Raw genomic sequence first — 12,072 nt, 5'->3', positions numbered from 1 at the left:
GGAGTCCACCGACGCCACCTGACGGTGCGCCAGGGTATTGCTCAAATAAAAATCACAGGATCCAGTCTGATGCCTGGGGGAAATTTTAAGGTAAGGCATCTGCAACTAGAAGTCTCTATCACATAATAGATGTGTATGTAAAGCACAGGCGGTGTATAGAAATTAAAGATAGTTTTCCATGAAGAGATTGGTTTCTTGTGCAAGATATCTTGCAGAAGAATTATGGGAACCTTAAGAATCTTGATAACCCAATTCTGTTAATGATAACAATTGGACAAGACCAGCCTAGCTACATTAGAATTTAAAGACCCTATTTTGTACAAATTACCATACTGTAGAGTGGTTGTTTAAAATAATTTTTTAGAAAAAGAGTTTCTCACACATTTCACTGGTGGCACTCAATTCTCCTTAAACAGCCAAGGTTCAACAGTGCAGCCACCCTGCTTCCTCCATTTACACCATGAGGAGGGATGCGGGTACATTTGAATGCTCAAACCCACAAGATGACCAACACAGCAGACTTCTTATGAGCCTTCTAAAGCTCCAATGACCTACATTCAATGCATATAAATATTTTGGGTCACTCATCTAAAAGTTCTACTGATGTAATAGAAAGCTATGTGATTGCACATAGAAATAGATCTTTTTAGATACTACACAAACATGACCACTCCAACTTGTATACTTTGAGAACTAAATAACTTAGCACTGTACAGCTATTAGCCATAATACCTTTCCGTGGCTACTGTCAGTAGCTGCAGGAAGCAGAAAAGTAATATACCTAACAAGGTTCAAATGTTGATGGGAATTACTACTCAAATGATCAATAACAGAACAACATAGTATTTTAGCAGGATTCAAATTTATTTTTTAAGGTAAAAAATCTGCTTCCTCATGACTGTCGACTTGCATCAAGCACTTTTAAAGTGCGGCTTCTGTGATTACATTCACAATACCGGTGGGCTTGGGAGTTGCAGTGGAAGGCCTGTAGAAAGTGTTGGTCAGATTCTCTCTCTGCTCGCGCAGGAACGGAGGAATAGAAGAGGCTTTAATGTGCAGAATCCTGGTGTCCATAACTTCGCAATCAATCTGCATCATCACTTCATAATCCTGTCCATTAATCACATTTTCTGTAATAAAACAAACACAGGATTTCAGTCATCTGACTTGGTATATGATTCACTGAAATGATTTAGAAATACAGTACCTCTTTGCCATTAGGTCTCTTGGATGACTTTAAAGTGTTGTTACTAAGCATGTCAATACTATTTCAGACTTGATGGAGGAAGTTCACATACATTCCTTAAAGAACAAGTTACTTACCTTCGGTAATGCATTATCTGATAGAGACAATACCTAGCTGCAGATTCCTTACCTTTGAATTTCCCAGGTGTCAGACTGGATCCGGAAACTTTCGCAAAAGCCGTACCCCGGTGCACCATAGGGTGGCTTCATTCTGTTATGCACAGCATCGTAACTGACCTCGCGGTCACCTATATGGAAGCCACCCAGGTGTGCAGACGTCCGTTACTTTTCACGTTTTTCCATGCAAGAAGAGCAGAGAACTGACGGATGTGTGTCAAAAACTAGGGCCCTAAAAGGGGAACAACCTCGAAATCTGTCCACAGAGCGGGGAAACATAGGTGGCCTGATAAGGAATTTGTAGCAACATATTGTCTCACCAGACAATATGTTACCGAAGATAGGTAACTTGTTCATCTGATAGAGGCTTCTAGCTGCAGACTCCTTACCTTTGAATAGATACTTGATTCATATACTCCTGGTGGTGGGCTGCAAACAAATTTACCTGGACTAAGAAGTCCTGTAGGCATGAACAGGCAAAATGCCTGTCCCTGCAGACTAGACTGTCCAGCCAGTAGTGTAGGAGGCTGGACTGTCTTGTAGTGAGTACCAAGGGGTACTTACACCTTGCACCAGGCCCAGGTATCCCTTATTAGTGTATAGGGTGTCTAGCAGCTTAGGCTGATAGATAATGGTAGCTTAGCAGAGCAGCTTAGGCTGAACTAGGAGACGAGTGAAGCTCCTACAGTACCACTAGTGTCACTTGCACAATATCATAGGAAAACACAATACACAGTTATACTAAAAATAAAGGTACTTTATTTTTATGACAATATGCCAAAGTATCTCAGTGAGTACCCTCAGTATGAGGATAGCAAATATACACAAGATATATGTACACAATACCAAAAATATGCAGTATAGTCTTAGAAAAACAGTGCAAACAATGTATAGTTACAATAGGATGCAATGGGGACACATAGGGATAGGGGCAACACAAACCATATACTCCAAAAGTGGAATGCGAACCACGAATGGACCCCAAACCTATGTGACCTTGTAGAGGGTCGCTGGGACTGTAAGAAAACAGTGAGGGTTAGAAAAATAGCCCACCCCAAGACCCTGAAATGTGAGTGCAAAGTGCACTAAAGTTCCCCAAAGAGCTCAGAAGTCGTGATAGGGGAATTCTGCAGGAAAGACACAAACCAGCAATGCAACAACGATGGATTTCCAAACGAGGGTACCTGTGGAAGAAGGGGACCAAGTCCAAAAGTCACAAGCAAGTCGGAGATGGGCAGATGCCCAGGAAATGCCAGCTGTGGGTGCAAAGAAGCTGCTACTAGACAGCAGAAGCTAAGGATTTTGCAGGAACGACAAGGGCTAGAAACTTCCCCTTTGGAGGATGGATGTCCCACGTCGTGAAGAGTCGTGCAGAAGTGTTTTCCCGCCGAAAGACCGCCAACAAGCCTTGCTAGTTGCAAATCGTGCGGTTAGGGTTTTTGGATGCTGCTGTGGCCCAGGAGGGACCAGGATGTCGCCAATTGCGTCTGGGGACAGAGGGGGCGTCGAGCAAGACAAGGAGACCTCTCAGAAGCAGGCAGCACCCGCAGAAGTACCGGAACCGGCACTACGAAGAGGAGTGAAACAGTGCTCACCCGAAGTTGCACAAAGGAGTCCCACGCCGCCGGAGGACAACTTAGAAAGTCGTGCAATGCAGGTTAGAGTGCCGTGGACCCAGGCTTGGCTGTGCACAAAGGATTTCCGCCGTTAGTGCACAGAGGCCGGAGTAGCTGCAAAAGTCGCGGTTCCCAGCAATGCAGTCTGGCGTGGGGAGGCAAGGACTTACCTCCACCAAACTTGGACTGAAGAGTCACTGGACTGTGGGAGTCACTTGGACACAGTTGCTGGATTCAAGGGACCTCGCTCGTCGTGCTGAGAGGAGACCCAGGGGACCGGTGATGCAGTTCTTTGGTGCCTGCGGTTGCAGGGGGACGATTCCTTCGACCCACGGGAGATTTCTTCGGAGCTTCTAGTGCAGGGAGGAGGCAGACTACCCCCACAGCATGCACCACCAGGAAAACAGTCGAGAAGGCGGCAGGATCAGCGTTACAGAGTTGCAGTAGTCGTCTTCGCTACTTTGTTGCAGTTTTGCAGGCTTCCAGCGCGGTCAGCAGTCGATTCCTTGGCAGAAGGTGAAGAGAGAGATGCAGAGGAACTCTGATGAGCGCTTGCATTCGTTATCTACGGAATTCCCCAAAGCAGAGACCCTGAATAGCCAGAAAAGAGGGTTTGGCTACTTAGGAGAGAGGATAGGCTAGCAACACCTGAAGGAGCCTATCAGAAGGAGTCTCTGACGTCACCTGCTGGCCCTGGCCACTCAGAGCAGTCCAGTGTGCCAGCAGCACCTCTGTTTCCAAGATGGCAGAGGTCTGGAGCACACTGGAGGAGCTCTGGGCACCTCCCAGGGGAGGTGCAGGTCAGGGGAGTGGTCACTCCCCTTTCCTTTGTCCAGTTTCGCGCCAGAGCAGGGCTGAGGGGTCCCTGAACCGGTGTAGACTGGCTTATGCAGAAATGGGAACCATCTGTGCCCATGAAAGCATTTCCAGAGGCTGGGGGAGGCTACTCCTCCCCTGCCTTACACCCTCTCCCTTTGGAAAAAGGTGTTAACACCCTCTCTCTGAGGAAGTCCTTTGTTCTGACATCCTGGGCCAAGCCTGGCTGGACCCCAGGAGGGCAGAAACCTGTCTGAGGGGTTGGCAGCAGCAGCAGCTGCAGTGAAACCCCTGAAAAGGCAGTTTGGCAGTACCAGGGTCTGTGCTACAGACCCGTGGGATCATGGGATTGTGCCAACTATGCCAGGATGGCATAGAGGGGGCAATTCCATGATCATAGACATGTTACATGGCCATATTCGGAGTTACCATTGTGGAGCTACACATAGGTAGTGACCTATGTGTAGTGCACGCGTGTAATGGTGTCCCCGCACTCACAAAGTCCGGGGAATTTGCCCTGAACAATGTGGGGGCACCTTGGCTAGTGCCAGGGTGCCCACACACTAAGTAACTTTGCACCTAACCTTTACCAGGTAAAAGTTAGACATATAGGTGACTTATAAGTTACTTAAGTGCAGTGGTAAATGGCTGTGAAATAACGTTGACGTTATTTCACTCAGGCTGCAGTGGCAGGCCTGTGTAAGAATTGTCAGAGCTCCCTATGGGTGGCAAAAGAAATGCTGCAGCACATAGGGATCTCCTGGAACCCCAATACCCTGGGTACCTCAGTACCATATACTAGGGAATTATAAGGGTGTTCCAGTATGCCAATGTGAATTGGTGAAATTGGTTACTAGCCTGTTAGTGACAATTTGGAAAGAAATGAGAGAGCATAACCACTGAGGTTCTGGATAGCAGAGCCTCAGTGATACAGTTAGTCATAACACAGGTAACACAGTCAGGCACACTTATGAGCACTGGGGCCCTGGCTGGCAGGGTCCCAGTGACACATACAACTAAAACAACATAGATACAGTGAAAAATGGGGGTAACATGCCAGGCAAGATGGTACTTTCCTACAAGTAGTATTTGGCAAACGTGTGCAGGACACCCACGTTGCTGCCTGGGAGATGGCCAGGACTGAGCCTCCGCTAGCTAACACCGTGGTCGCAGCGTTTCCTCTGGTGGAATGGGCCGTTTGGCAAAAAGAGGGTCGATAGACTTTTCTGTACAATAATTTTGCCGACAGCAGGTGTATACTGTTTTGGTGGAGGGCTGTCTGGCTGTCAAGTTAACTTTACAGACTTCGGGAGAAAGGTCGAAAGCTATCAACTGTCACCTCTCAATCTCCACGCAAGGAGCCGGAGAGTTGACAGGTTCGGGTGGAGGACTCTTTCCTGTCACTGCGACAAAAGATCCTCTTGAAGGGTCAGCCTGACCGGAGGATCGATGCTCATTTTCAGAAGCTAGGGATACCAGACTTCCAGTGACCAGTCTGGAGCCACAAAAATGATTTGGGCCTGGTCGTTCCTGACTTTCTTGAGAACTCTGGGCAGAAGTGGCATGGTCGGAAAAGCATACAAGAGGTCTGAACACCACTTGAGATGAAAAGCATCTCCGAGCAATAGCTGCCTTGGAAACTCCAACACACAATATTACTGACATTGCGCATTCTCTTCAGAGGCAAACAGATCTAACCAAAGCTCTCCCCACTGCTAAAAGAGTCATTGTGTCACCTCCGAAAGAAGATGAAAATCGCAATCTGCTAGGCACTGATGGCGGAGCACGTCCACTCTGGCATTCAGAGAACCTGCCAGGTGTTGAACCACCAGGGTTATGCCCTGCTGTTCCAGCAAAGATCAGAGACACAGGGCCTCATGACAAAGGGTCCTCGACCACCCCATGAACCCGCCCCACCCTGCTTGTTGCAGTACCACATGGTGGTGGTGGTGTCAGTGAACACCTTCATTAACTTCCTGTTGACAGAGGGAAGAAATGATTTCAATGCTACCTGGATCGCACAGAGCTCCAGCAAGTTGATGTGAAGTCTGGATTCCACCAGAGACCAGAGTCCTCTGATCCCCACCTGTAGGAGGCTGGCCTGGCTTATAGTGGGTACCTTGTGGTACTTACACCTTGTGCCAGGTCCAGTTATCCCTTATTAGTAGAATAGAGGTGTTCTAGCAGCTTGGGCTGATAGAGGTAGCTATAGCAGAGCAGCTTAGGCTGAACGAGGAGGCATGTAAAGCTCCTACTGTACCACTTATATCATATAGCACTATATCACAAGAAAACCCAATACTCAGAGTTACCAAAAATAAAGGTACTTTATTTTAGTGACAATATGCCAAAAGTATCTCAGAGGATATACTCCCTTAGGAGGGAAGCAATATACACAAATTATATGCACACAAATGCAGAGTTGTTTCCATGTAGAAAGACCGCAAACAATCCTTGCTAGCTGCAAGAGTCGCAGTTGAGGATTTTGGGTGCTGTTGGGGCCCAGGAAGGACCAAGAAGTCGCCCCTTGGAGGAGGAGACAGAGGGGGCGCGCAACAACTCAGAGAGCCCCCGCAGAAACAGGCAGCACCCGCAGAAGTACCGGAACAGGCACTTAAAAGATCTGAGGACCGCAGTCAACTCAGAGTCACAAAGGTGGATCCCACGATGTCTGAGTCCAACTCAGCGAGTTGGGCAATGCAGGACAGAGTGCTGGGGACCTGGGCTAGGTTGTGCACAAAGGAAGTCTTGGAAAAGTGCACAGAAGCCCGAGCAGCTGCAGTTTACGCAATACACAGGATTACTGTCTGGCGTGGGGAGGCAAGGACTTACCTCCACCAAATTTGGACAGAAGGGCCACTGGACTGTGGGAGACACTTGGACCCAGCTCCTGTGTTCCAGGGACCATGCTCGCCAGGATGAGAGGGGACCCAGAGGACCGGTGATGCAGAAGTTTGGTGCCTGCGTTAGCAGGGGAAAGATTCCGTTGACCCACAGGAGATTTCTTCTTGGCTTCCAGTGCAGGATGAAGGCAGACAGCCCTCAGAGCATGCACCACCAGGAAACAGTCGAGAAAGCCGGCAGGATGAGGCGCTACAATGTTGCTGGTAGTCTTCTTGCTACTTTGTTGCGGCTATGCAGGCGTCCTGGAGCAGTCAGTGGTCGATCCTTGGCAGAAGTCGAAGAGGGAAGTGCAGAGGAACTCTGGTGAGCTCTTGCATTCGTTATCTGGTGAGATATCCACAGGAGAGACCCTAAATAGCCCACAGAGGAGGATTGGCTACTGAGAAAGGAAAGCACCTATCAGGAGGGGTCTCTGACGTCACCTGGTGGCACTGGCCACTCAGAGTTGTCCTTTGTGCCCTCACACCTCTGCATCCAAGATGGCAGAGGGCTGGGACACACTGGAGGAGCTCTGGGCAGCTCCCCTGGGAGGTGCTGGTCAGGGGAGTGGTCACTCCCCTTTCCTTTGTCCAGTTTTGCGCCAGAGCAGGGCTGGGGGATCCCTGAACCGGTGTAGACTGGCTTATGCAGAGAGGGCACCATCTGTGCCCATCACAGCATTTCCAGAGGCTGGGGGAGGCTACTCCTCCTCAGCCCTTCACACCTATTTCCAAAGGGAGAGGGTGTAACACCCTCTCTCAGAGGAAATCCTTTGTTCTGTGTTCCTGGGACCAGGATACCCAGGCCCCAGGGGGGCAGAAACCTGTCTGAGGGGTTGGCTGAAGCAGTAGCTGCAGTGGAGACCCCGGAAAGTAAGTTTGGCAGTACCCGGGCTCTGTGCTGGAGACCCGGGGATGCATGGAATTGTCCCCCCCAATACCTGAATGCTATTGGGGTGACAATTCCATGATCCTAGACATGTTACATGGTCATGTTCGGAGTTACCATTGTGACGCTACATATAGGTAGTGACCTATATGTAGTGCATGTGTGTAATGGTGTCCCCGCACCTCACAAAGTCCGGGGAATTTGCCCTGAACAATGTGGGGGCACCTTGGCTAGTGCCAGGGTGCCCACACACTAAATAACTTTGCACCTAACCTTCACCTAGTGAGGGTTAGACATATAGGTGACTTATAAGTTACTTATGTGCAGTGTAAAATGACTGAAATAACGTGGACGTTATTTCACTCAGGCTGCAGTGGCAGTCCTGTGTAAGAATTGTCTGAGCTCCCTATGGGTGGCAAAAGAAATGCTGCAGCCCATAGGGATCTCCTGGAACCCCAATATCCTGGGTACCTAGGTACCGTATACAAGGGAATTATAAGGGTGTTCCAGTGTGCCAATGAGAATTGGTAAAATTAATCACTAACCTGCAGTGACAATTTTAAAAGCAGAGAGATCATAAACACTGAGGTTCTGGTTAGCAGAGCCTCGGTGATACAGTTAGGCACCACAGAGGGAACACATACAGGGCATACATTATGAGCACTGGGGTCCTGACTAGCAGGATCCCAGTGACACATGGGCAAAAACAAACATACATACAGTAAAAATGGGGGTAACATGCCAGGCAAGATGGTACTTTCCTACACCACCTCTCCCAGATGGCTGCCCCATCTGAGAAGTGACACTTCTGTCACTACTGTCAGGTCTGGTTGGGGAAGGGAGAGGAGTCTGATTTTGACCCAATCAAGAGATCTGGACCATATCTAAGACGCAGTGCCCACTGGAACTTTAGGTCCCACTGCAGAACCCACATTTCACCATTTGGAATGATCCACCAGCAGGATGCAGGAGGCCCAGCAGCCTCAGAGTCATTCTCACCAAAATCCAGGACAGAGGATGAAACATTGGTATCAAAAGCCTGGATATCCTGGACTACCTGCTCAGGAGGAGAAGCCCAAAACTGCACTGTGTCCAGAACAGCTCCGATGAAAGGGAGTGATTGAGAAGGAGTCAGGTGTGACTTTGGCACACTTATAGTGAACCCCAGCGAAGGTCCGCCCCAGTCTCAAGGTGGGAGTCAACGGCTTAGGGCTATCCTGACTTCAACAACCAGTTGTTAAGGTAGGGGAAAACTGAAACCCTTGACCTGTGCAGATCAGGTGCAACCACTGCCATCACCTTGGTAAACCCCTGAGGAGCACTGGTAAGGCCAAAGGGGAGCACAGTAAACTGAAAGTGCGCATGGCCTACCTTGAACCACAGGTAATGCCTGTGGACAGGCAGGATGCGGATGTGACAATAAATTTCCTACAAGTCTAATTCTACCAACCAGTCTTCTTGGTCTAGGGCAGACAAGACCTAAGCCAAAGTGAGCATCCTGAATTTCTCCTTTTTGAGGAAGAGATTCACAGTTCTCAGGTCTAGAATAGGGGGAAGATCCTTGTTCTTTTTTGGGAATCAGTAAGTAGCGGGAATAACAATCACTGCCTGCATCTGATATCGGAGCCCTTTCTACAGCTCTCTTGGCCAAGAGAGCTGCAACTTCCCCTCTGAGCAGAGACAGATGATCCTCCACCAGCTGTTCTTTTGTTGGGGGTCTTGAGGAAGGGAAAGATTGGAATAAATTGGATAAATGATCTGCAAGACCCATTTGTACAATGTAATTGACTGTCATTGGAGGAGATGATGCTGAATTCTCTCTCCATCTGGGCACCCATGGTCTTGCAAAACCAGACTAGAGGGCTTAGAGGCAGCAGCTGCTAGGGGGGTTGGTGGTAGAGGACTTCTGGCTACCAGACCTACGAAGTCGGAAAGCTCCGCGTCCAGGTCCTCACACAGCATGGGGAGCCTGTGCAGCACGGTGATTGGCAAAGGGCTGGCACACCCCTTCTGTCGCCATGAAAGGGGCAAAAGGCAGAATGGGGAGCAGAGTCACTGAGGGACCCAAGGACATGGCCATTAGGTTGTGTAGGAAGCTAGCTCTGTATATGCTATACCAAAATGAGGTATAGTGTGCAGAGTCCAGGGGTTCCCAAGAGGCTTAACAGAGGCTAAAGTAGATAATAATAATGCTTTCTTTTGTGGTAGTGTGGTCAAGTAGTTAGGGTAGTGAAAAACTTTTGTTGTACAAACACAGCCAAGAAATGAGGCACACACTCAATGTCCTACTTCAGGCCAACTGTTTTTATATGGTAAAAATATATTTTGTTCCTTTATTACTAGAACCAGAAGAACTTTATTGCAGGTAAGTACACTTGTCAATAGGTATCAAGCATATGTATCAAATGCACTTTGTTTTCCTGCAGGTTCAGGTCCTGAACTCGCCCCTCACGACCGCAGCACCAACCTGCTGCCTTCTGCCTCTGCCCCACGACCACGCTGCCGTCTGCGTGTTCGAGGCCCTCCTCCACCCGCAGGCATCCTCCTGCGCCTCATCCCTGGTGGCTAGTGGGCTCACTTGACCCGAGTGCCGCTTCCGCCGTCCCGTAAGTTTGTTTTTCAGCTTTTTTCCGCTTTTCTGCGCCTCGCCGCCGGCGCTTTTTGCCCCATTGTGCCCCCGATTGCTGTCTCCCCGATCGTATTTAGTCCCAGTATTGTGTCCATATTGTGTTTTTTCCTGCATTTGTGACTGTTTTTGCCCGATTTCTGTGCCTTTCGCCCCTTGTGCGCTCCTCGACCCCAGCCGCTGCTTCCCTGCGGCCCGCCCCCCTCGCGCCCCCATTTGCCGCTCCCTCCCGCCTCCCGCCTCCCAGCTGCTCCTCCCTCCCCCCTCCCTTCTTAATGGCTGGCGCTGCACGTCGCCAGTGAGCGAATTCGGACCTGGTTCAGGTCCTGAACTCGCCCCTCACGACCGCAGCGCCAACCTGCTGCCTTCTGCCTCTGCCCCACGACCACGCTGCCGTCTGCGTGTTCGAGGCCCTCCTCCACCCGCAGGCATCCTCCTGCGCCTCATCCCTGGTGGCTAGTGGGCTCACTTGACCCGAGTGCCGCTTCCGCCGTCCCGTAAGTTTGTTTTTCAGCTTTTTTCCGCTTTTCTGCGCCTCGCCGCCGGCGCTTTTTGCCCCATTGTGCCCCCCTGATTGCTGTCTCCCCGATCGTATTTAGTCCCAGTATTGTGTCCATATTGTGTTTTTTCCTGCATTTGTGACTGTTTTTGCCCGATTTCTGTGCCTTTCGCCCCTTGTGCGCTCCTCGACCCCAGCCGCTGCTTCCCTGCGGCCCCGCCCCCCTCGCGCCCCCATTTGCCGCTCCCTCCCGCCTCCCGCCTCCCAGCTGCTCCCCCCTCCCTTCTTAATGGCTGGCGCTGCGCGTCGCCAGTGAGCGAATTCGGACCTGGTTCAGGTCCTGAACTCGCCCCTCACGACCGCAGCGCCAACCTGCTGCCTTCTGCCTCTGCCCCACGACCACGCTGCCGTCTGCGTGTTCGAGGCCCTCCTCCACCCGCAGGCATCCTCCTGCGCCTCATCCCTGGTGGCTAGTGGGCTCACTTGACCCGAGTGCCGCTTCCGCCGTCCCGTAAGTTTGTTTTTCAGCTTTTTTCCGCTTTTCTGCGCCTCGCCGCCGGCGCTTTTTGCCCCATTGTGCCCCCCTGATTGCTGTCTCCCCGATCGTATTTAGTCCCAGTATTGTGTCCATATTGTGTTTTTTCCTGCATTTGTGACTGTTTTTGCCCGATTTCTGTGCCTTTCGCCCCTTGTGCGCTCCTCGACCCCAGCCGCTGCTTCCCTGCGGCCCCACCCCCCTCGCGCCCCCATTTGCCGCTCCCTCCCGCCTCCCGCCTCCCAGCTGCTCCTCCCTCCCCCCTCCCTTCTTAATGGCTGGCGATGCGCGTCGCCAGTGAGCGAATTCGGACCTGGTTCAGGTCCTGAACTCGCCCCTCACGACCGCAGCGCCAACCTGCTGCCTTCTGCCTCTGCCCCACGACCACGCTGCTGTCTGCGTGTTCGAGGCCCTCCTCCACCCGCAGGCATCCTCCTGCGCCTCATCCCTGGTGGCTAGTGGGCTCACTTGACCCGAGTGCCGCTTCCGCCGTCCCGTAAGTTTGTTTTTCAGCTTTTTTTCCGCTTTTCTGCGCCTCGCCGCCGGCGCTTTTTGCCCCATTGTGCCCCCCTGATTGCTGTCTCCCCGATCGTATTTAGTCCCAGTATTGTGTCCATATTGTGTTTTTTCCTGCATTTGTGACTGTTTTTGCCCGATTTCTGTGCCTTTCGCCCCTTGTGCGCTCCTCGACCCCAGCCGCTGCTTCCCTGCGGCCCCGCCCCCCTCGCGCCCCCATTTGCCGCTCCCTCCCGCCTCCCGCCTCCCAGCTGCTCCTCCCTCCCCCCTCCCTTCTTAATGGCTGGCGCTGCGCGTCGCCAGTGAGCGAATTCGGACCTGGTTCAGGTCC

At 51.0% G+C, this 12,072-nt stretch overlaps 1 protein-coding gene across 6 annotated transcripts in view; it reads right to left on the bottom strand.

Moving 5' to 3' along the window:
* Window positions 1-843: 843 nt before the first annotated feature.
* Window positions 844-12,072, bottom strand: part of ATF6 (activating transcription factor 6) — a 1,225,231-nt gene continuing 1,214,002 nt past the window's right edge. For all 6 annotated transcript variants that reach the window (XM_069231066.1, XM_069231064.1, XM_069231068.1 and 3 more), the window contains one exon: window positions 844-1,130. In XM_069231066.1, the coding sequence (XP_069087167.1) occupies window positions 922-1,130 (209 nt within the window). In that variant the 3' untranslated portion in view covers window positions 844-921. The remainder of the gene's footprint in view (window positions 1,131-12,072) is intronic.

This window comes from Pleurodeles waltl, chromosome 4_2 (genome assembly GCF_031143425.1).
Source record: "Pleurodeles waltl isolate 20211129_DDA chromosome 4_2, aPleWal1.hap1.20221129, whole genome shotgun sequence".
In the NCBI taxonomy this organism is placed as follows: Eukaryota; Metazoa; Chordata; class Amphibia; order Caudata; family Salamandridae; genus Pleurodeles; species Pleurodeles waltl.
Note: the sequence above shows the minus strand (reverse complement) of the source record. Positions and strands in the feature narration are given on the sequence as shown.